This window comes from Tamandua tetradactyla, chromosome 3, assembly GCF_023851605.1.
Source record: "Tamandua tetradactyla isolate mTamTet1 chromosome 3, mTamTet1.pri, whole genome shotgun sequence".
Lineage (NCBI taxonomy): Eukaryota > Metazoa > Chordata > Mammalia > Pilosa > Myrmecophagidae > Tamandua > Tamandua tetradactyla.
Genome location: NC_135329.1, coordinates 181424141 through 181448785, shown reverse-complemented (window position 1 = coordinate 181448785; position 24645 = coordinate 181424141). Strand labels below are relative to the sequence as shown.

General features: G+C 36.8%; 2 protein-coding genes across 6 annotated transcripts in view; both read left to right on the top strand.

Moving 5' to 3' along the window:
- NDUFS1 (NADH:ubiquinone oxidoreductase core subunit S1) overlaps positions 1-11187 on the top strand; it is a 44383-nt gene extending 33196 nt beyond the window's left edge. For both annotated transcript variants that reach the window (XM_077154823.1, XM_077154824.1), the window contains 5 exons: positions 2039-2193; positions 5714-5889; positions 6470-6604; positions 6708-6780; positions 8024-11187. In XM_077154823.1, coding sequence (XP_077010938.1) covers positions 2039-2193; positions 5714-5889; positions 6470-6604; positions 6708-6780; positions 8024-8115 — 631 coding nt within the window. In that variant the 3' untranslated portion in view covers positions 8116-11187. The remainder of the gene's footprint in view (positions 1-2038; positions 2194-5713; positions 5890-6469; positions 6605-6707; positions 6781-8023) is intronic.
- A 10864-nt stretch (positions 11188-22051) lies between these two features.
- INO80D (INO80 complex subunit D) overlaps positions 22052-24645 on the top strand; it is a 106447-nt gene continuing 103853 nt past the window's right edge. For 2 of the 4 annotated variants that reach the window (XM_077154822.1, XM_077154819.1), the window contains exon 1: positions 22052-22457. The gene's annotated coding sequence lies outside the window, so the exon portion shown is untranslated. Of the gene's footprint in view, positions 22458-22501; positions 22608-23080; positions 23286-24645 lie in introns of those variants that run through there. The other 2 variants (XM_077154820.1, XM_077154821.1) reach the window with 2 other exon arrangements.

Below are 24645 nucleotides of genomic sequence, written 5' to 3'. Positions count from 1 at the left end.
TTAGGAATTCTTTGTAAATATAAACTTTAATAGCTATTTAATATCATAAATCTGTTATAATTTCTAATCATTTCCTTCTCATTCACATTTTGGTTTTTGCTAGTTTTTAATTATTATAAGTAATACAGTGATATACAGATATCTTTGAAATTTAAATTATTTCCATAGGATTAATGTCTAAAGGTACAGTTATTGGGGCAAATAGGATAAATACTTTAAAGCTTTGGTGAATGTTGTTATCTTAATAGCATTAATGTCTTATAATCCATGAATATGGATGTCTTTCCATTTATTACAGTCTTTAATTATTTTCAAAGATGTTTTAAAGTTTTGTTGTATAAGTTTTATACTTTATTTTATTACTAGGTGCTTTATTCTTTTGGGAGCTCTTGTAAATGGGGTTGTTTTCTTAATTTCATTTTCAGATTTTTCATTGCTTGTGTATGGGAATACAATTGACTTTTTTATACTAATCTCATATCCTGCAACGTTTGTACTGTTAGTTTATGCTTCTAATGGTTTATGGTTTTTTTAGAGGATTCTTTAAATAGACTTTTCCATATGCAAGATCATGCTGTCTGCAAATAGAGATTCTTTTGTTTGTTTTCAATCTGGATGCCTTTTAATTCTTTTTCTTGTGTAATTATCCTAGCTAGAACTACTAAAGCAATATTGATTAGAAACAGCAAGAGTAGACATCCTTATCTTAGGGGGAAAGCTTTTAGTCTTTCACTATTCAATATGATGGTGGCTGTGTTTTTCAGATATGCCCTTTTTCAGGTTGAGGAAATCTTTTATTTCTAGTTTGTTGAAAGGGTCTTGAATTTTTTCACGTTTTTTTCCTGTATCTGTTGTGATGATCATGTGTTTTTGTCCCCTTTTTTGTTAACATGGTGAATTATGTTGATTGATTTTCATATGTTGAGCCAAATTTGCATTCCTGGGTTAGATCCCATTTGGTCATGAGTATAATTCTTGTCTTTATTATATTAAATACTTACTAAAACACAAAAATGTTCACCTGTTTTCTCTACCCTTTTACTTAGTCCTCCATCCTTCCATTTGCCTAGTCTTCCATCCCTCCTTTTTTTTTTTCCAGGCACCTTTTTTGCTTTCTTTCTTTCTTGTGAGAAAACTGACTTAACTGTCACTGAGAGAGGCTGCCTTGCAAGCACTGTCTTAATATCTTCTCTAGTTTAAGCCATTGCTCTTGGAAGGGCTTTATGTATTGGTCACGTATCAAGATATATACTTGTAGGAAAAGCAAGACAGATCTCTGTGTCAATCTGAGAAAAATCACAGCAGGGATGATGATTTGATTCAGCCCAACCATTAATTCCTTTTTACTCAAATCAGGTAACCTAGAGAGATGACAGAGTAGCAGTATCTAATCAGGGGTGTAGGAATTGCCTTAATAAATACATAAAAGACCAGCTACCTTTATGCATAATAGGTCCTCAGAATGGCTGCCATTGCTAGAAAGCTAGCGATAGGATACTATATCAATAGTCTTCCGGTTATCCAAAATATGGTTATTCCATATCTCTTATCAAAAAGATTATTTTCTACTTTTATGAGTAATATTACATATTCGTTAAAAGTCCATAAGGACATGCACCAACATACTAATTATGGTTTTCTCTGAATTATAATTTTATGAGTTGTTTTTAAATTTCTCCCTTTTGGTTTTTGAATATTTTTTCTCTAATGAATATGTTTGTCTTACCACGTGTTTTACTCCTTACTGTATTGAATGGTAACTGCTTTAACACAGTTGCCATTGGCTTAAAATTTCCAGAATTATTCTGTTAAATTTTATCTCATAAAGAGGCACAGTGTCCTAAGCATAGTGGACTACTTTTTCTGACATTCTTAAAACAGCAAAAGACTAGTATTTCTAAGTGGGTAAGAAAATTGAGCCAGGGAAGTCTTTGACAGCATTGACTGGAAACAAGACTGAGTAGCATCCCAAGAATCATTTATCTTTTTTTTTATGTTGAAAACTCTACAAGTATGCTAAAATTCCATAATTGTACAGGATTGCAAGCCAAGTAGCTGCTTTGGACCTTGGCTATAAACCTGGTGTGGAAGCAATTCGGAAAAATCCTCCAAAAGTGCTATTTCTTCTGGGAGCAGATGGAGGTTGTATTACTCGACAGGATTTGCCAAAGGATAGTTTCATTATTTATCAAGGTAAGTAGCATCTGTAACACCAGAAACAGAAGAGAACAATATATATATGTATCATGTATTTTGGAAACTGTTCTACATTGTTTTTAGTGGACTGATTATTTTCCATTCAGTAATTACCGCAAAATTTTTTTATCTGACCAATAGGTTTTATTAGTTACATAGTTGATACTACTATTAAGAATTATTATCCGATGTAATTAAATAACAAAAAATCAGTAGCAGTTAAGTACGCCTCCTCACTACAGGAATGGCCAAATTATGGTTTATTTATATAAGGGATTGTTATAGAGACATGAAGAGTCCACTTTATTTAAAATTATATTAATCAGAGGAAAGCAATTTTATATAAAAATGTCATAAAACGTTTTAATAACCACTCGAGCCCTATAAAAAATTTGAGGAGAAATGTATAGCTTCAGAAAACAAGATCCAAATTAACATTCTCTTCAGAGAAAATGACAGATAAGTGATATTAATTAACTTTGTCACCTTTTCAACAGCAGAAATTTCTCGGTAACTAAAAAACCTTAGAACACTTTAAGCTTCAGACTAAGTTAATTTTGTCATGTGCTTCTGGACATTTAATAACTCATATTTAAACATAGAATTCCTTTGGCTTTTTGCATTTGACTCCTTTTCTTAAACTCATTCATTTTAAATGTAAGCAAGTTTCCCTGGAATAAATAGAATCCAGGGTATTCTGGGTATTTTACAGGGAAAATTATTGTATAACTTCCCACTTTATTTTACATATAAATACCATAAATTTATAAGAGGCTTCCTTTTAGGGCCATGGTCCATGCAAAGTATTATACAGTAATTTGTATATTTAGTTTGGTAAAGTTAAACCAAAATGCATAAACTAAAACCCTATTCCCTAGGCGTTTCCAGAGATAATCATTGATGACAGTTTTAAAGTACATATTTCATAAAATTTAATATGCATATACAAACATATACACAGAAATAAGATCAAACTTTATATATTGTTCTGCAACTGTCTTTCCCTTGACTCAAATCTATTACTAAAGCTCTTATTTCTTTTTGTCTAGCTTTTGTCTTTTAACAGTTAAACTATGAATAGGGGATAGCTTTTAGGATAATATTTCCTTTAATATTCTATCTATACCCTTTTCTGTGTTGTTACTATCATATTCCTGTTTTACGCTTTGCATTCCTTTGCCATTTTAGTCTGCTTTACCAGATTTCACTACATCTGAACATTTCCATTTTATAAGTATCAAAAGAAACACTAGGCTGAGTCACCCATTCATCACATATACCTATACAATATTATATGCATATTTCTTTGTATTTTGTATTTGCATAAAGTAGCCTGAGAAGATATATACCAAATTATTTAGCAGTAATTATCTTTGGAAAGGGCATTCAATTAGGTGAAGTGGACTTTAATATTTAATTATTCAGAAGTATATTGTTTTAACTTTTTTATACTTTTGTAATTTAAAATGTAGGATTTAAAATGAATATATACACAAAAAGTGCAAGTAAGAAATAATAAATTGTACTTCATTAAAATATAAACTTTTGTGTATATAAGGACATTATTAAGAAAGTAAAGGACATCCAATGAATGGGAGAAAGTATTTGAAAACCATTATCTGATAAGTGTTTAAGAATATATAAAGAAACCCTACAACTCAACGACAAAATGATAACCTAGTTAAAAAATGGGCCAAGGATTTGAATGGTCATTTCTCCAGAGATGATATATAAAGTCCAATATGCACATGAAATGATGCTTAGCATCATGGACTTTAAGGGAAATGTAAGTCAAAACCACAATGAGTTACCAACTCATACCCACTAGAATTACTACTATTAAAAAAAAAAGGCTAGAAATAAGTGTTGACAAGTGTATTAGTTAGGGTTCTCTAGAGAAACAGAATCAACAGGGAACACTCACAAATATAAAATTTATAAAAGTGTCTCATGTGACTGTGGGAACATAGAATCCAGAATCCACAGGGCAGGCTGTGGGCTGTGAAGCCAATGATTCTGATGGAGGGTCTGGACGAACTCCACAGGTGAAGCTCACCAGCCAAAGCTGGAAGAGAGCCTGTATCTTCTGAATCCTCCTTAAAAAGGCTTCCAGTGATTAGATTAAGCATCACTCATTGCAGGACATTCCCCTTTGGCTGATTGCAAATGGAATCAACTGTGGAGGCAGCTGACATGATCATGATTTAGTTCTATGAAATGTCCTCATCACAACAGACAGGCCAGCAGTTGCCCAACCAGACAAACAGGTACCACCGCTTGGCCAAGTTGACACTTGAACCTGAGCATGACAACAAGCATATGGAGAAATAGGAACCATAGTACATTGTAGGTAGGACATAAAATAGTGCAGTTACTGTGGAAGAAAGTTTGGTGGTTCCTCAGGAAGTTAAGTGTAGAATTGTCAATAATCCAGCAATCTCTCCCTTCTAGATAAATACCGAAAATAATTGAAAGCAGGAATTCATATCTATACACCATTGTTTATAGCCACATTATTCCCAGTAGCCAAAAGGGGGAAGGAACCTAAATGTCTGTCAGCAGATAAATGGATAAACAAAATGTGGTATATAGAGATATATAAAATGGAATATTACTCAGCCTTTAAAAGAATGAAATTTTAATACATGCTACTACATAAATGGACCTTGAAGACATCATATTGAATAAAATACTTCAGACATAGATGTTATATGATTTGACTTATATGAAATAGCTAGAATATGAGATTCATAGAGGTAGAAATTAAAATATAGGCTATGAGAGAGGAGGGGATATGCGGATTAATGCATAATCATAGAATTTCTCTTTGGGGTGATGGGAAATTATTGGTAGTGAGTGATGCTGAGAGTAGTGTAACATTATAAATGTGATTAATTCCACTGCATTGTTTGTTTGGAACTGGATGTGATGGGAAAGTTGTGTATGTGTTTCCACAATTTAAAAAAAAAAGTAACTAAAAAGAAAATGGCAATTAAATACATGATCCTGGACTGAATCTAATGATGGAAAAAATGCACATTGGGACATGAAAAAATTGAAATACAGACTGTAACTTTTATATCAATGTTAAGTCTTTTGAAGTTGATAACTCTCCTTAAGGTAGTTACACAAGGATACAAGAACAAAGATATTGTTCTTGGGAAATATACATGAAAATATTAAGTGTACAACAAGTATGATGTATACAACTTACTCTCAAAGGTTTAGAAAACAGACAAATGGACAGATGGATGATGGATTTAAGGATAGACAGATAGATAGAATGATAATGACAAATGTATCTAAATGTTGAAAATTGGTAGATCTTGGTGTCTGGGTTGGGTCTGTGCTTGAATTCTCTGTATAGGTTTTTATATCTGTCCTGTAAGTTTGAAATCATTTCAGAATAAAAAGTTAAAAGAATAAAAAAAGATGTGAAGAGTGACATCACAATGTATATAATAGTTAATTGGCTTTTTTATCAAAATGTGGTCTGCCATTTTCCATTTTCTTAAAGGACATCATGGTGATGTAGGAGCTCCTATGGCTGATGTTATTCTCCCAGGAGCTGCTTACACAGAGAAGTCTGCTACTTATGTCAACACCGAGGGCAGAGCTCAGCAGACCAAAGTAGCAGTTACTCCTCCTGGCTTGGCAAGAGAAGACTGGAAAATTATAAGAGCTCTCTCTGAGGTATTATTTTTGAGGTATTTCTTAGTGATGCTACTTGGTATAGGACTGTTTTGACATGTTAGCTTGTTAGAATGATTTTCAATATCAGAGAACTTGCAGGTTTGAAATGCAGGGATGATTTGAATATCTTTGTAGGAAAAATGTGTTCAGAAAATGGGGCTTTGAAATTAGTGATTTTACTGTTGACTTATCTGCTTAAAAATGTCTGTTTAGCTCTTTTTGATGTAAATGTATGTATTGTGATATTTAAAATAATATTACCGTGATATCTGTTGATTTAGTATATGATTCATAACAGGCTAGCAGAAGCATTCAGTTAACGCAGCATTGTCTCTTTAATCATTTATTTCATAATGAGTCTATTTTCTAAAGATAAATCTATGGTATACTGATAGCTGTCTATGAATTAATAGAATTTTTGACAGTTATGTTTCTCACTTAACCACTTGCATGATAAATGTGTGGTGGCTTACAGACACCAGTAGGTGTTTCAGTAGTCCTGCATTGTTTCACCAGAGTTTAATTTGGAATTTTTAAATATTAAATCCTATGTCATTTTTGGGGACCTGATTTATTGTAGATTGCTGGTATAACTCTTCCATATGATACGCTTGATCAAGTGAGGAACAGATTGGAAGAAGTCTCTCCTAATCTTGTTCGATATGATAATATTGAAGGAGCTAATTACTTCCAGCAAGCAAATGAACTCTCGAAGGTAATAAAAGCTTGTCTCAATGCAGTTTTCATAACGGCATAATCAGTGGTTTAGCTGTACCAGTTTTCGCTACTTTAATGATCACTTCTTCCTCTTTTTGTAGCTAGTGAATCAGCAACTGCTTGCTGATCCACTTATTCCACCTCAGCTAACAATAAAAGACTTCTACATGACAGGTATGTAACTGTAGTCCCCATCAATTTTGGTCCCTTACCAAAGTTATTTCTGTCAACATGTCTATATATGAAAGATGGGAAGGAATCAAATCCCCGAATTAACATTCCAAGCTCTGATTGGTAGTGTTTGATATATTAATGTTTTAGGAAGTTTTTCAAATATCTGAATTAATGTAATTAATATTTTCTGATTTTACTCTAATTTTTTTATTTCTGTAACTAATCAATAATGGGAATAACAGTAAAGTTTGAAAATCCAGAAGCGTCTTATCTTAAATATGAAATATTTACTAATGTGTAAAAAAGCACTATATAGTTATAAGTGAGGGTTTTTCAAAATGGAAAAAACGAAGAGGTTTTTCTGAGAATTATAGAATGAAGATTCAAAACATTTAGATGTAAAATATTAAACAGTGGTTCTTATATAAATTATTAGGTTTGCTTTTAAGAATGTAGAAAGTGAAACAACTTTACTGCAGATCTTACTGTAGTTGTATAGAATATCTAGTTTATTAGGTAGTTGATATAATTAGATGACTTTGAATAATCCACTATCTAAAAGCAGGTAAGAGTATATTTTAAAATTTTGCTACAGTTTGTGTCTAAGATTATTTTCAGTAGTTTTTTTAGTTATGAAAGATTTATGTTCAATGTAGAATTCATACCTCAGCCCAAAAGAACAACAAAAAATCATTATGATCCCACTATCTAGAAATAACTACATTTATTTTTAACAGTTTGGTTAGTGGTCTGCCATGGATATGTACATATTCTTTTTACTTAAACAAGAAATGAGATTATTCACAGACTTTGCTGTCTTTTTAAAACAACTATGAGATATAGTTCACATACCATACAATTTTTCCACTTAAAGTGTACATTGAAGTGGTTTTTTTATACATACTGTTTTGTAACCTTCGTTTAATAATTATGTATCAATTTTTTCCTATTTCCATATTTTTCTATATTCCTATATTCATATTTTTCCTGTTTTTTCTATAATATTTGTAATGGTTACATACTGATATATTGTATAGCTCTGTTTCTAGGAGTACTTAACTAAAATCATTTAATCAAGAAGGTTAAATTTGAATTTGTTGCTTGATCTCAGAATGTTTACATGTAATTGCAAAGAGCCTCATAATCTTTTTTTTCCCCTGAGTATGTACAAGCTTAAAGTTTAACTGTGTACCTTTTAAAAAATTGTATTGTCAAAATGCATGGTTTCTTAATGTCTTTACAGATTCTATTAGCAGAGCCTCACAGACAATGGCCAAGTGTGTCAAAGCTGTAACAGAGGGTGCCCAGGCTGTTGAGGAACCATCCATATGCTGAAACTACTAGAAATCCAGTTTTGCTGCAAGTTAATGGACAATTATGGTGAAATGACCCCTTAGAGGTCTAGCTCTTTAAAAAAAATCTGAATGATACACTATTTAAGGTTATACCATGCTTGCTTGAAAATGATATTGCAATTGAAACCTAACAGTTTCAAAAACATTTATGTATTGTGTGCAAATGTTGTTATATGGTTAATAAAAATGTTCTTTGTGACAAATACAAAGAAAACCCTTAAAATCAGAATTTTTTCTTCTCTAATCATATATGTTTATAAGAAAGGTAAAATGACCTTCTATTAGGATCCACTTTTTTCTCATGGAATTCAAAAGAGTTAAGTATTCTTTCAATATAGTTACATATCAGGTATATTATCCTGAATAACCATAATTAGTAATAATCATAGTACTATCTGATGATTATTTAGCTTTTTCTATGTGCTGTGTACTCTGATTTTATATGCATTATCTTGTTTTGTCCTTGCAATAATCCTATGAGGTAGTATTATAATCTCATTTTACCTAAGAAGAAACTAAAGCATAGGGTATTAAGTAGCTTGCCTAAGGCCACAAAGCACAAAAATCAGACTCAAACCTAGCTCTGACTCCAAAGCCAGGTAGAGTTCTTGACTATTATACGTAATTGTCTCCCATTCATACACATTCTATAGGTTGTTACTTCTAAATTAATAGTAAGAATCTTAATGAAAAGCACATTTTCTGTTTCCTCTTGAAATGTTCTTATGTTCTGTCATGGTGATTTATAGCATTTTCATTTCTATAATAGATTACACATATACACACACAAACACCTCTCCCATAGTAGTGAGAGTCAGTGTTACAACTAAAAACAAAATCTCAGAATGAGGGAGATTTTGAGAGATCACTAGATCTTCATTGAGATTATGTATTCATTATATTAACACCACCCATAGTGTTAAGGCAAGAGAATTATTCCAGCAATAGAAGACAAAACTACCATCTATCACAATTACCAACTGTCAGAACTAAAAGGAAGTAATAATATTACAGTTAATCTAGGAGCTGATCCTAAAGCTAATTTAAGTTTGTTTTAGGTTTTTTTCCTTCAAAATCCTACATTCATAGTCTTTTGCTTTGTAATCCTTATTCCTTTCTGCTTTTAGGAAAGACTTAGCCCACTTAGGGCTAAGTGTGCCATTTTCCTGATATAACACAAGATAAGGTTTTAAAATAATATTTTATTTTTTAAAGGTCATATAAAATTTGTGACCTGCAATAGCTTTTTCAGATCTGTATATTTTATCCTTTCAAATGATATGCCACAGTATTGTATACTACTTTGCTTAAAATTCCCTGTTGCCTGAAATTGTAGAAATTCTTACTGAAAGTCTTTGAATTCAATCCAGACTTCCTATCCCTCCTTCCTTCTTCACCCATTAGCACTGTGCTGACCTCATGGGGGCATATGCACTCAGATTTGAATTTTATACAGTGCTTTTTGAAAAGGTTGTAAATTCCATAGGGCTGTTAGGGCATACTGCTTTGAATTGGAGAAGAAGTGATATTCAAGTTCCTGCCTCTTGCTTGGAGAAGAGGTGATACTCAAGTTCCTGCCTCTTGCTTGGAGAAGAGGTGATACTCAAGTTCCTGCCTCTTGCTTGGGGTAAGAAGTGCTTAGTAAAATTTGTTGGTTTTCGTATAAAGTAAACATGAAAATCTATGTTTGTCCTGTGCCTGTCCTACCTTTGTATTTTGAAAGCAGATAACCCCAAGAATGGCAGCAAGCCAGCACCAAAATTCTGTAGCTATGAGAAAGCATGGCCTGTCACGTGATTTTGGCTTTAGAGTTCCACATCTGTGAGACAGTATATTTCTGTTATGCCAACTCATTGTACATTTTTTGTCAAAGTAGTCCTGTCTGACTAAGTCACCTTTTATAAAAAGATATGAAGTTAGCTGGTGTTCTAGTTTACAAGCTGCTAGAATGCAATATACCAGAAACAGAATGGCTTTTAAAAAGGGGAAGTTGTTAAGTTACAAGTTTACAGTTCTAAGCCGTGAAAATGTCCACATTAAAGCACGGCTATAAAAATGTCCAATCTAAGGCATCCAGGGAAAGACCTTGGTTCCAGAAGGCCAGTGACGTTCAGGGTTTCTCTTTCAGCTGGGAGGGCACTTGGCAAGTTCTGTTAGCTTTCTCTTCAACGGCTTCCCTGGGGGTTCTGTCTGTTCTGATGGCTCTCATGGCTCTTTCCAAAATGATTCCCTCTTAAAAGGCTCCAGTAAGCGACTCCATCTTGAATGAGTAGAGATACATCTCCATGGAAACTATCCAATCAAAATTTACCACCCACAGCTGGGTGGGTCACATCTCCATGGGAATAGTCAAAAAGATCCTACCCAGCACTACTGAATCAAGGATTAAATAACTTGGCTTCTTTGGGGTACACAACAGATTCAAACCAGCACAGCTGATAATTCCCCCAAAATTTGTTTTTATAATTGTAATTTTTTAACAGTAGTTACCTTTGTTATGATTGATGAAAGATTATTAAAATAGTTATATCTATCATCCATTATTATACTAGATGTATCTTTTTCCCTTATACTACTCTATTATTACTACCTTGCATCAGTATCACATATTTGTTAAAATTCATGAATCTTGTGGTGGAGGATGACTATGATTGACAGTAGAAATATTTAAAAGTTCTCTTTGAATTAAAACAAATGTGCATTACTATTATATGGAGTTCATAGCAGAGTGGTCTATGGGAAAAAATACACCTATTGCAGGCTATGCAGACTGTAGTTAACATACACAATATTTTAATATTCTTTCATCGATATTAACAAATGAACCCTCTACCCCACCCCCACCCCCAATGCTAGGGGTCAGTAATAGGGTGGGAGAAAGGGTATGGAATGTTTTGGGTTTTTATTATTTTGGAATATTGAAAATATTCTAAAATTGAGGATGGTGATGAATACACAACTATGTGATGATACTGTGAGGCATGGATTGTATATTTTGGATGGATTGTATGGTATGTGACTATATCTCAATAAAAATGCATTAAAGAAAAAAGTTGCATTTTACTTATGGGTAACAATTTAATCTTCAGCTAGTCAACCTCCTGCATGATTTCATTGACTTTAATCATGACCCTTTTGTTTTAGCTTCCTGGACTGCTCTAAGCAAATACCATGAAATGGGTTGTCTTAAACAGAGAATTTATTTTCTTAGGTCCAAATCAAGGCATCATCAAAGTGATGCTTTTTTCCTGAAGGCTGGCAATCTTTCGCTTTCTCTACCACAAAGCAAGACACATGACAGTGTCTGTTGGTCTTTCCTTTCTCTTCCAGGTTTCATTGATTTCAACTTTTTGCTTCCATGGCACTCTCTCTCTTTCTCTGTATATATTCTGTTTAAAAAGGACTCCAATAATAGGATTAAGTCCCATCCTGAATGAGGTGGGCCACACTTTAAAATATCTTCACCAAAAGATGGTACTTACAAAGGCTTTACATCCACAGGAATGGATTAGATTTATGAACATATTTTTCTAGGGAACATACAGCTTCAAACCACCACACTCCACCCTCTTGACCCCCAAAAGAAATTCTTTCCACATAAAAGATACAAGCACATTCATTCCATCACAACATCCCCAAAGCCTTAAAAGTTATTTCAGTAACAATGCTAGGTACAAAATCGGTTATAGATGGTTCTGCCCCATGGCACAATTCCCTTGTCTGTGGATCTGTGAAACCTTGAGAACAAGTTATCTGCCTTCAATTATACAAAGGAGGGACTGGCATAGGACAAACATTTCCATTCCAGAGTGAAATATTGAAAGAAAAATGGGTCGTGAGTCCCAAACAATTCTAAAATCCTGTGTGGCATACTCCATTAGATTTCAAGGTCTGAGAGTCATCTATGAAACAATATTGTCATGTGGGCTTGACTGGATGACAGCCTTATCCCTTTGGAGAAGGCACCATACTCTTCCTGAACACTGGGAAGTTTCCACCCTCTTCAAGCGTCAGAATGGCAGCCCAGTCTCCTGGAACATCAGGGCACAGGTCCTGCTCTTGTCAAGTGTTGGAGTGGCAACCAGACCCTCTGTAATCCCTGGGGCACAGGCTCCAGCCTCTTGAGAATCGGAGGGTTTTTGAACAAGGGATAGAAAGCCCACTGTCTCCAAGTGCTGGACAGACTCACCCTCTCCACGTTCATGGGTGGGCTCACTCTCTTGGCCCGAGATGTCTTGGGTCCAGACCTCAGCCTCCATGGTTCTGCCCTTGAAGTGATTTTTCCTTCAACCTGTCCCTTTTAGCCCAGGCTGGCAGTGGTTTCATTCATACAGATCTCACATACAGATACAGTTTTGCGTAAAGTACACAGGGGTCCAATTCAACAGACAGAAGGACTTTCCACAAATCCTTCCTGGAAAACTGCACCTTTAATCCTGGCTTGGTCTGAAATGGCTGACCAGATCCATGTTCAGTTAATCTCTCACATAGAGCACTATTCTCTGGGGACTTGCTTTCCAGAAGCTCAGGATTTCCAAATAATCAATTTCTGGTTTCTTTGTGCCCAGGAGTTCAGTCCCCACTTACCCTTTCCTCGTGTAAGCTGCAAGGAGAAATAGGCTGCACTTTTCATACTTAGCTTGGAAATCTCCTCAGCTAAACATCTAAGCTCATAGCTTTCAAATTCTCCCTTCCATCCAACATCAGAATTCAATTTATCCAAGTTCTCTGCCACTTGTTAAGGATCGTCTTCCAGTTGCCAATAACACATTCATCATTTTGTCCTAAGGCCTCATCAGAAGTACCTTTAGCATCCATATTTCTACCAACAGTCTCTTCAAAGCAATCTAGGCCTTTCAGAAGCTCAAATTCCTCCAGCTTCTACCCAATTTCAAAGCCATTTTCACATTTTTGGTGTTTGCAATAGCAGCACCCCACTCTATTAGTACCAAAATCTGTTTTAGTTTCCTAGGCTGCTCCAAGCAAATACCATGAAATGAGTTGGCTAAACAAAGGGAACTTATTAACTTACAGTTTTCAGGCTGAGAAATCAAGGCATTATCAAGGTGATGATTTTTTTCCTGTAGACAGGCTGCTGGCAATACGTGGCTTCTCTCCTACATGGTGACACATGGCAATGTCTGCTGGTCTCTCCCTTCTGAATTTCATTGATTTTGGCTTCTTGCTTATGTGGCTTTCTCTCTTTCTCTCTATTCAGTCTATTTATAAAGGACTCCAGTAATAGGAATAAATCCCATCCTGAATGCGGTGGGTCACACCTTATGAAGTAATCTCATCAAAAGATCCTACTTACAATGGATTTCCACCTACAGGAATGGATTAGATTTAAGAACATAGTTTCATCTTCAAACCACATCTGTTCAGTTTATTTTTCTAAGCAGAGTGATCCTAGTGTTTCTAGGTTTTCTTTTATTCTTTTGTTCAATAAGTGGTTGTTCTTACAAAATCTTCTCTTGCTTCTTCACTTCTTTGAAACCCAGCAATCTTAATTGCCAAGACAAGCTGCATTTTGATGAGATATCCTAGCAGAGGTCACATGTCTGACCAGGCAGCAGATTTGCTACAGACATGTTTAGTTTGGTCAGCAGTTGAAAAAATAAATAAGAAATTTAATATTTCTTAGGCTGAGGAGTCTCAAATTCCTCAGACCCCACCATTCCCACAGCCTTAAGCCAGGCCAATTCAGACCCTTTTCTAATACCTAAATCACAAACTGAATAAGGACAGACTGTCTGTCTTCCCTACTTAATCACTGAAGCATGCTACAAATATCAGCCTTAGAATGTATGGGGTCACCTTTCCAACTTCTTGTCCCAGACCCACCATTAAAATATGTATTCCTACATGTATATGTAACAGAAGAAAACTGTTTCATGAAATAATACATACTCTGACCACAATTCTAATATTTTCAATTCTGTTCCATTCTATTCTTTTAATAGGGCATAACTAGCTAAACTTCTTTCTCAAATGTTTTCATTTACTCAAGAGCACTAATAACTTTAATCAGGATGGGAAATCTCATATAAATCATGTTAGCTAATGATAAATACCTAAATAGGTTCTAATTAATTTTATAAATGTCCTTCAATACTTTAGGAATTGACCACAGAACAGGGACCCCAAGGTTTTCCAGTTTTCTAATTAAGGTTCGACTTCAGTTCTAGGTACTTTCAATGAATTTGGTGAAGAGATAAGAAATAGAAATAGACAATTATAGAGTGCCTGGTACGTGTCAGATGCAATACTATGTATAGTTAAAAAAAAATCATCTTATTTAAGCTATATGAATAGTATTAACCCTGTGTTAAACGAGAACACTGACGTTTGAGAGGTTAGGGAATGTACAGCAAGTAAATAGCTCTGGGATTCAAATGTGCCTCTTTTTTTAATTAAAGAAGTTGTAGGTTTTCAGAAAAATCATTTATAAAATACATAGTTCCCATATACTACCCTATTAACACCTTGCGTTAATGTGGTACACCTGTTAAAATTTTTGAAAGAACAATTTATGAAAGAACTATTAACTATAGTCCATTTACAGTAGGGTTCTCTGTTTGGGTTGTACCATCCTACAAATATGGCTTTCTTATCTAAAACTCACACTTGGTCTACTGCCTAACCACACTGTGCATGCATTTTAAGAGAATAAACGCTTAGGTGTCCCATAAAACAGTTAGTTGGAAATATAAATCAGTGTCAACCATTTATCATGCCCTTAGTGGGATAACTCTTTTTGAAGATATTTCATAATCCTTATTTTTATTTTTTAATAACAACCATTTTATTTGTTGACAATTCTGCAAATCTGCATGATTATGGGGGTGGGGACCAGTGTACAAGGTCCAGCGTTGCCAGAGTTTCCAGTTTTTTTCGAGAGCAACAGGGCATCCCAAATTTTAAGTCAGCTCTTTTTTTCTTTTTTCTTTTTTTTTGGTAAGAGTTTTTTTGAGATTTAATTCATATACCATATGGCTCGCCCATTTTAAAGTATACGATGCAGTAGTTTTTAGTATATTTACAGAGTTGTGCCATCATCACCACAAATCAAGTTTATTTCAATTTGATAAATTTTTCCCATTAGCCTAGAAAATACAAAGTTTTTTAATATTCTTTTTGTTAAATGAAGTAGACACAAGGTCTTTCATACCCTCTTCTAAAGAGTATGTCTGCCTAATGCTGCTTTTTTTTATTTTGAAATATAACATATGTTCTAGTTTGCTAGCTGCCGGAATGCAATATACCAGGAACAGAATGGCTTTTTAAAAGCGGAATTTAGTAAGTTGCTAGTTTACAGTTCTAAGGCCGAGAAAATGTCCCAATTAAAACAAGTCTATAGAAATGTCCAATCAAAGGCATCCAGAGAAAGATACCTTGGTTCAAGAAGGCCGATGAAGTTCAGGGTTTCTCTCCCAAGTGAGAAGGCACATAGCGAACACAGTCAGGGTTTCTCTGTAGGCTGGAAGGGCATATGGTGAACATGGCATCATCTGCTAGTTTTCTCTTCTGGCTTCCTGTTTCATGAAGCTCCCCAGGAGGCATTTTCCTCCTTCATCTCCAAAGGTTGCTGGTTGGTGGACTCTCTGCTTCTCATGGCTGTGTCATTCTTTGCTCTCTCCGAATCTCTCTCATTCACCAAAATGTTTCCTCTATTATAGGATTCCAGTAAACTAATCAAGACCCACCCGAATGGGTGGAGACACATCTAATCCTAATCCAGTTTCACAACCACTCTTAATTGAGTCACATCTCCAGGGTGATGATCTAATTACAGTTTCAAACATGCAATACTGAATAGGGATTAGAAGAAATGGCTGCCTTTACGAAATGGGATTAGGATTAAAACATGGCTTTTCTAGGGTACATACATCCTTTCAAACTGGCACAACAGATACACAAAAAAGCAATAAATTTCCAAGTACATTTTAACAAGTAATTATAGAGCAGATTTTTAAGTTTGATATAGGTTACAGTTTCATGATTTTTTGTTTTTTCTTCTAACTGCTCCAAGACATTGGAGACCAACAGAAATATCAACATAATGATTCAGCGGTCATACTCATTTGTTAAATCCTATTTTCTCTGTTATACTCCTCCTTCTCTTTAAATAACATATATACATAAAAGCAACAAATTTCAAAGTACATTGCAACAATTAGTTGTAGAACAGATTTCAGAGTTTGATATGGGTCACAATTCCACAAATTTTAGATTTTTATTTCTAGCTGCTCTTAGGTGCTGGAGGCTAAAAGAAATATCAGTTTAATGATTCAGCATTCATAACTTATGGGTTAAACCCTACCTTCTCTGTATAACTCCACCATCACCTTTGATCTCTCTCCCACTCTTTAGTGGTATTTGGGCTTGCCCATTCTAACCTTTTCATGTTGGAACGGGCTGACCACAATCAATTTTAGAACATTTGCATCATACCAAAATGGAAGCAGTCACCTTCCATTCCTCCATTCCCCCAACCCCAAGTATGAATCTGCTTTCCTGTCCCTACGGATTTGCCTATTCTGGACATTTCATACAAATGGAACCATGCAATATGGGGTCTTGCCTCACTTCCTCTTTTTTTTTAATTTTTAGTTTTTATTAATAAAACCAATCAACATACAAACACGAACATTCTTAACGTATGAACATTCTATACTCGGTGCGTAATCCTTTTTATGTCTCTTTATGTGAAAACCTTTCTTCTCCAATGCTTTGTTTTTTGTTTAAATGCATTTCTCTTCATTTCATGATTAATGAAAGGGGAGTTAACTGATCATAATATTCTTCTGTTGTGTATTCTGTATGCATGCTTTCTGTACCCTATTTTATATACTAAGACCCTGATTTGAGTCTAAAGGACATCAACCATCTCAACTAAACTTAGAATTTTTTGTGGCTGATTGCCAAGTGTCTGAGTATCCAGAAATATCTGGGAAAAAAAAATGGACTCTTTCCATTTTAACATAGATATCTGGTATGCCATAATCACAGTTTTCTCCTTTCTACTTTCTCTGTGATGAATTTTAACTTGTAACTAGTGCTGCTGTTCAGCTTTGTCCTGGTAGTGTTTAAAAACAAAACAAAAACAAGATAGTACTCGCTGACCTTGAGCAGCAGTAACCGTAAGATATTTGCTGGCAAGCAGTTCAAAACAGCAGCTGACCTTTACACAGCACCAAGTATCAGAGAACCTGCCTCATACCTTATATGCATTATGCCATTTAATTCTCACAACCCTTCAGTGATGTAGGTATTATTATTGTCCCTGTTTTTACATTAGGGTTAAGGAGCTTGCCAAGGGTCACAAAGTAGGAAAACAGTGGAGACAGGTTTCTAAACCAGATGGCCTTGACTTCAGAGACTGAGCTTTTAAAAACCTCAGTCCTGCTTGCACAAGATGATCATGTGTGAAGAAAATCAGAAAACAATTCAAGGCATTAAGGTAAATATAAGCTCACTGTAGACTTAGGTCAGCCTCAGAAGGGGTTGTGAACAAGATTTTGAGCAAGGCATCAAATAGCAATAGCCATAGTTTGCTGTGTGGAGCACAAAGAACATCAGCCTTATAGAAGGCTGAGGTCAGATAATTATTAGAATTCGATCTGTTTCTATCCCTTATTTCTTTCTTTTCTTGGTTTTCTTTAAAAATAAAACAAAATGCAAATACCCAAAGTAAGATCATATTGGATGCAGATATGCATAAACAAGAAAGAGTTAAGGTAAATAGTACAGCCTTAAGTTAGAGACACTTCTCTCAGGGTCTACTACAACTCGCATTACCATTTCATATCTTTGATAATCTTCCCTACCTGAATTTAAATCAAGTTATTTGAATTATGTTAATAGTTACTCATTTTATTTGGTACAGTGGATATTTTTGTTCATTTGTTTACCTTATTTTCCCACCCTTACTATTTGAACTCTGATAGACTATAATGACTACATGGCAAAGATATTACTGTACAGGATGAAGTCCCAAACTTATTAATGGGTTATGTTTCAGAACATCTTAGAAAATAGTTATGTTTTGATACCTGGAATTAATTTTCCCATGGAAATCACGGCTAAGATCCCAGCGGGCCTACAAAAAGCTTGCTTACCCAAGAATGCAGCAGAAATGAAGACTTTGCCACCTTTATGCTGACCTCTGCCTAATATTCTTGAACTATATGGATTTCTTACTATGTTTCAGCTAATCACCATTTTGGGGACACAGGTTTTTCATTATAAATTATAGAAAAGAAATCCAATCTTTAATACTGCTAATCATTACTTAAACTGTGACTTCAGTAGGAGAATGCTTTCTTTTATGAAAGATTAGGAGTAAATATAATGATCCAAGCCTAGTGTCACCTTCTCTGCCTGCAGCATGATGAAGGCACCAGGGTGTGTCTTATCCCCACAGCTTGCCCCTGTTACTTTCTACTGACCATCCCAGTTCCTGGAGGATATATTTCATTCTGTGGGGAATGAAAAAAAAAAGACTTGGTTTTTGACATGGCATCAGTTACCAGGTTTGGGTGTCCCTGGTTAGTTGTTGGAACTTGGGATATAACCTGAACAATGCTTATGTATGTTTTGTATATAGTTAAATCTGTATTACAGAAATGTCATACCCCAATGATATAAAGCTGTTGTATAGATGCCTCTCAAAATAAAAAGCTTATCTCAGAAACCAACATTTTCTTTCAGGACACAGTAAACACAGTAAAACCAGTATCTTTGCTTTAGGGAGGAATATTATCAAAACAAGTTCCCAAAACAGAAATGCTTCAAGTGAAAAAAAATCTAGGTCTGTGGGCCACCATAAGTATAGTTTTGAAAAATTTAAGGCTATGTACTCACTCCATTTCTATCCCCTCACCTGCTTGGGAGTTTTTATGCTAGCTAGGGACTCTTGGTATGACTTCAGAATCTGCCTTCTAGAAATGTTAGAAAAGACGTGTACAGTTAGAGAAGGTTCACATTTCTCCCATCCTCCCAAAATTCTACTCGATTTGTATAACCACGTCTGCTATCAGTGTTTTTTTTAAACACTTGGATTCTGTCAGCAAATATTTGTCAATAAAGGCATGGTTTTATTGCTTAACATCTAATATATTAAACATGTATAAATCTTTCACTTTAAGTCAACACAATCTACTGAGATTTTCTTAAGGATATAGGTGGTATTTTCTTAATAATTTAACTTTAGTATTCAAATTACAGTGGTCAATTTTTACAAAACCAGAATCATTAATAGTAAAGACATTAAAAAAGCCTATTGTTTTCTATTTCAACCAAAGACCAATAAGCTACTTGTGAAATTAAAGCACAATAATAGAATAAATGAAATAATTTGCTACTTTGAGTAACACATAGATAAAACTTTGGCATTCATGGCTGTGAGAGATCACTTAGTCATCCACTGACACAATCTTTAAAAAGAGCAAAATTTTACAACCACTTCTAATTATGCTTGTTTTTTGCGACACATATTGTTCATTTTCAGGATCAGGAAGGAGGTCTCTCAATCACAGTGTACTTCAGTTGACAAATCTATTTATTTGCTTATTTTCTGCATTCCTCAAAGTAACTGATAGATTTAGTACTAGACTTCGGGAAGGTAAAACAAGCCACTAATAACTGGCTACTCAAATTTTGATTGTGGCAGAAGGCATGTGGCAGACACCAAGCATTTTAAGACACAGAGCACAGCGCTGTGGTGGAAAATCCAGAGCAGGAGGGAGGGAGAGAGAGAAAAGTAATAGTCTTTGGAGCTCCTGTGCGAATTAAAGGAAAGCACAGACAGATGTCCAGCAAGTTTACCAAGATGAAGATGCATGGTTCGCTCAATCATGTTAGCCAGATTTGACTCCTGAGAACTTTACTGAGCAAAAATAAGAATTCCGCAAATCATGTCGGTAGTTTTGTAAGCACCTCAGCTTTTCGGGATTGTATATATACAGCAGCTGAAATGAGTTCAATTATCAATTGAAATCATCAAAATTCACCAATATTGCAAATTCAGTGGGATTTCTTTCTTGGTTAAAGAAATTCCCCAAGTCTAGGTTACATAGTTCAATTGGTGAATAAACATCATGGATCATAACCATGTAAAAATCAAGTTGCTTTATAAAGAGAAAAACATTGAAACGTAGAATTACATGGCCCCAAGACATCATGAAGACAAATGTCTTTGCTTACAAAAGGATTGCATACATGGATGCAGCTAGTTTAAAGTAAACACATCTTAATTTCTTAAAACAGACAAAACATACCCATAAAATTATGTCAAATATATGGAACAAGTTATTAGAAAACACGTTTTCGAGTCCAGTAGAGGTCTAGTTGAGGGAAAAAATTGCCCTGTATGACCCATGTGTTTGAGCACCAAATGTTTAAAGAAAAAAAAAGAACCCAAGTAAACAGAACACAACTTCACAACCAAGGTTTCCAAGATGATAACAATCAGTTAATTTGGTACTTTAGGTTTTTTCCCACCAAAGAGAGGGAGGAAGAGAGAAAGAATCACAAATGAAAACCTAGAATATCCAAGTATTATATTTAAGTTTAGATGATAAAGATGGGGTCAGCAAAGATGTATCTGATACTTACATGAACTTGAACTTATTTTAAAGTTTTGAGGATTCCTAAATTTGGAAGCTCAAAAAGTAAACATTTATAAGTGGAGTCCATGATTTCTAAATGCTTTATAATAAATTTTAAATGGAAGAAATTAATTAGTATACTGATACAAAGCACCAATATTTCAAATTCATTCCTCTGGGCTAGCCAACATGTGTCAGAAAAATAACTTCTAGTACAAGATTTAATTCATCACTCTGTAGCGCATACAAAAAGATGATCTCATAGTTTTCTATTTTCTTCTCTTTCTCCAGTAAAATAGAAAAATACTCTGCAATGTATTTCCCTCCAGTAAGAGTTTTATTGGAATGGCTGCAAGTGCTTAGCACCCTTCTCTCTTCCACCTAAAATACCTCAGCATTGTGTAACCTGGAACCCATCTACCTACTAAGCTTTACACATTAAAAAATAAAATCCATCTGCAATAATATTGCAGGCTGGCCACACACAGAAAATTCTGAACATTTTAACAAAAACGGGCACATTTCTCAATTCTATGACAGAAATCAGACAATATATGTAACTATCAAGTGACAAATCTAAATCTAAAGAATCTAAACTTAAAATATTTAAGTGCATGTATATAAGACTTTAAAGCTATCTTTAAAATCTATTTCCAGTTTTACAGTAACCTTTCTTCATGGGCAGACTGTAAACAAAATTAGGATTATATCCAGAAATGTGGTCAGTTATACTTAATATAAGCCCCCAGTGATCTCTGCCTTTATTTGCACTGTGAAAAACAAGCAGCTGTATGAAGCCTTTCTGAACAGTCAATAGACTTTATTTACGTTGCTCTGAGAAAAGGAGGCAAAAGACATCCCTTTGTAACTGTCTTCCAGCACTCTCAGTTTTAAAGGCAATATAACACATATATAAATATTTATATAAAACATAAAAAAACAGACCAGTAAAGATAGAGTGACCACAAAGTCTCAAAACACAAATTTAAAACTGTCCACTAGACACAGAACTTAAGACCTGTAATGAGAAAATCATTATTAGTCTGAAAAAAAATTAAATACCACTGTCAATATGTCAAGAAAATTAAATATAAAAGAGAAAACAATAATCACCGAAAAACCTGTGTCATGTAAAGATTTCTTTTCACCAGAAGATGCAAAAACATTTTCCCCCTTTCTCATGCTCCCCCAGTTTCTTCCCTGCTTTTTTCCCCAGGCGCTGGTGTAGACGACAGATGTGGACTTTTTTCCAGAGATGAGAAGTAGAAATTCACACTTTATCGGGAGCGGGTGCACTTTTGCCCCTGGCCCCCCTTCCCTATGCCTCCAAGATGGTAGGAAAGTTGTCGTTTCGGAGGGCAGAGGAGCGGCTCTCTGGTGTTATGTCCTCGCAGTGCCTGTAGTGGTGCTGTAGGAGGCTGCTGCCTCTTCTTGTGCAGCCCCGGCAGCCCTGCCTTCTTGGCTGGAGAGTATATTCAGGGATTTCCCCTTAATAATCACCGACCCTGGGAGCACTTTTTGGTTTCCAAAATAAAAATATGATCCTCACCCCTCTTGCTTGACAGGGAAAGGCTCTCGCCGGAGCCCAGGGGGGAGCAGTAGCAGCGGCAGCCGAGCTTCCTAGTCCATTGCCAGCGCCTTTCACTCTGATCTGTCAGCCCAGCCGAGGGAAAGGGGGGAAGGAGGAAAAAAAAAAAAAAGCAGCTGAAAGGTAAGCAGAGGCGGCCCCAGGCCCGGCCCACATCCTCGGGCTCCCGTAGGGCGGCGGGCTGGGCCGCGCAGGCAGGGCGGGCGGCGAACGCGCTTACGTGAGGCCGGGGATTCACCGGCCCGTGCCAGGCCCCGGGCGGAGAATGAAAGGGTGAGAGGGGCCCGCGCTGGGACGGCGGGTGTTGGGTACCCAGGGGTCTCGGGGTCGCCCGCGGGCAGCCACGACGGACGGGGCGGGGGTCCAGCCAGAGCCCGAGCGGAGCTACCCCTGCGGCCTACAGGTCGGGTGGGGGTGTGCAACGGAAGGGGGGGCGCAGGCTAGGCCTCGGGCCGGTGGGCCCCGTGGTGGCCGCGCCTACCCTCGCACCCCGGGCCTCCTTGCGCCCTCTGGGGTCCCCCGGGGCCTCCGGGCCGGACAGCGGCGCAGCTGGGCCGAATCCGGCTCCTGGCTGGAGGCTCCCCCGCGGGGCGGCAGGCCGGGGCTGCCGGGACGGGGGCGTTAGGGCCTAAGTGTGGGGAATGGGTGCACCTTCTCGGGTCTCTCGCAAACGCCCCCCCACATTTCGGTAATAGTTAAATTTATTTATCCCCTTTCCCCGCGCTCCGGGCGGCCAGATCGGGGCGGGGCAGGCGGCCTGGCGGGCGTGGGGTGGGTGGAGGGGCGGTGAGGAGTCAGGTGCAGTCGCGGACCGGAAAGTTTCCTTTTGGGCCTGAAATAGGGGCTGCTCTCTCATCGGGGAACCCTAATCCAAGCATCCAGGACCCCCAAGAATGTGCGGGAGAGCACTCGGCTATTTTGAAACTCTTTGCCAGTTCCTGTCCATTGAAGGTACTCCCGCCCCTGCACCCCTCGCCCGAGCCCCACCCCACTCACTCCCTAGCGAGCCCTTGCAGGGCTACAGATTCGAGCCCATTCCCCAAGGGCCCCCCAGGCGGGAGGGGGGGCCTTCTCTTTCCGTTAGGAAAAGTTTTCAAGGGAATTTTCTTAGCTATATTAGTGACTGTGTTCTTTGGGGTAGGGAGGGAGAAGGTAAATCCAGGTAGTGTTTCTTCCTGGGCAGTCTTTTCTAATCGACTTTTTAGCCCTTACCCCAGAAAGTGAGGATGTTATTTTCAGAATTAGTACCCACCCTCCTTTCATCCCGGACTCCTTTGGGTCTAAAATCCTTCTTTCTAGAGGGAAAGCTCCGGCAAAGGGAAGCATGTTCGGAGTAATGGGAAGACTGTCATTGAGAGGGGGCAGGACCAGGCACGATTTCTGGAGCAAACCCCAGATGTAGGAGTTTCCCCTCTTATTTGGTCACTGTCCGGTAAAGCAGACTCATGCACAGAAGAATCCAAGGGGAGACGTGCTTGTCGGCATGCTTGAAGTAGTAAAATCAGGAGGAGAAAAAGAAGGGAGAGAAGGTGGGCAGGGCAACTCCTGAAACAAGGTCTACAGTTTAAGGAGCAGTGCTATGTTTATTCTAAAATAACTAACTATTTAGATATATTAGGTGTTCTTATTTTCGACCTTAAAATAAGAAATTTCTAAGGGAACTTGTCATTGCCACAACTCAGAAGAGTCTATGGAAAAGCCCTGGGGGAACTGAATATAGTTGACACACTGTGGTTTGTGTGTGTGTGTGTGTGTGTGTGTGTGTGTGTGTGTGTTTTCCCTGTTTAAACGGATTAGTTTTAGCTATAATTTGGTGCCATGAGTTCTGGGAGTTTTTAGAAAAATGTAGCAAACCTAAATTTCCAAGTCTAGATTTTCCAGTTTTCAGGGATGAATTGTTTCCTGTAGCTAACTCCTTGAGGTTTTTTAGTATTAAAGTTAAATGTTAATGTATCCTGCCACTCCCCCACCCCCACCCCACCCCCAGTGCAGGTATGTTTTGAGAGGTTATTTTGCCTCTTTCATTTGTTAGGTTTTCCCTCCTCTTTTGGTGGGCGGAGAGGAGTGTGTTATGCTTATATGTCTGTCCTGCCTGACTCCAGGCTGGAATTTGCTGGCAGAGTATTCGGTGTTCTGACAATTGGACCCCAGAGCACTGTTATACAATGAAAAGCTGGTACTTACAGAGCAATGAATAACCCATGCCCTGGACAGTGCCGACTTCTTTGAGGCTTCTGAGACTCCTTATGTGATTCTTACTAAGTGTATCTTTCTTTTTGTCTTCCTAAAATAAAACTGCTTTTCCACAATG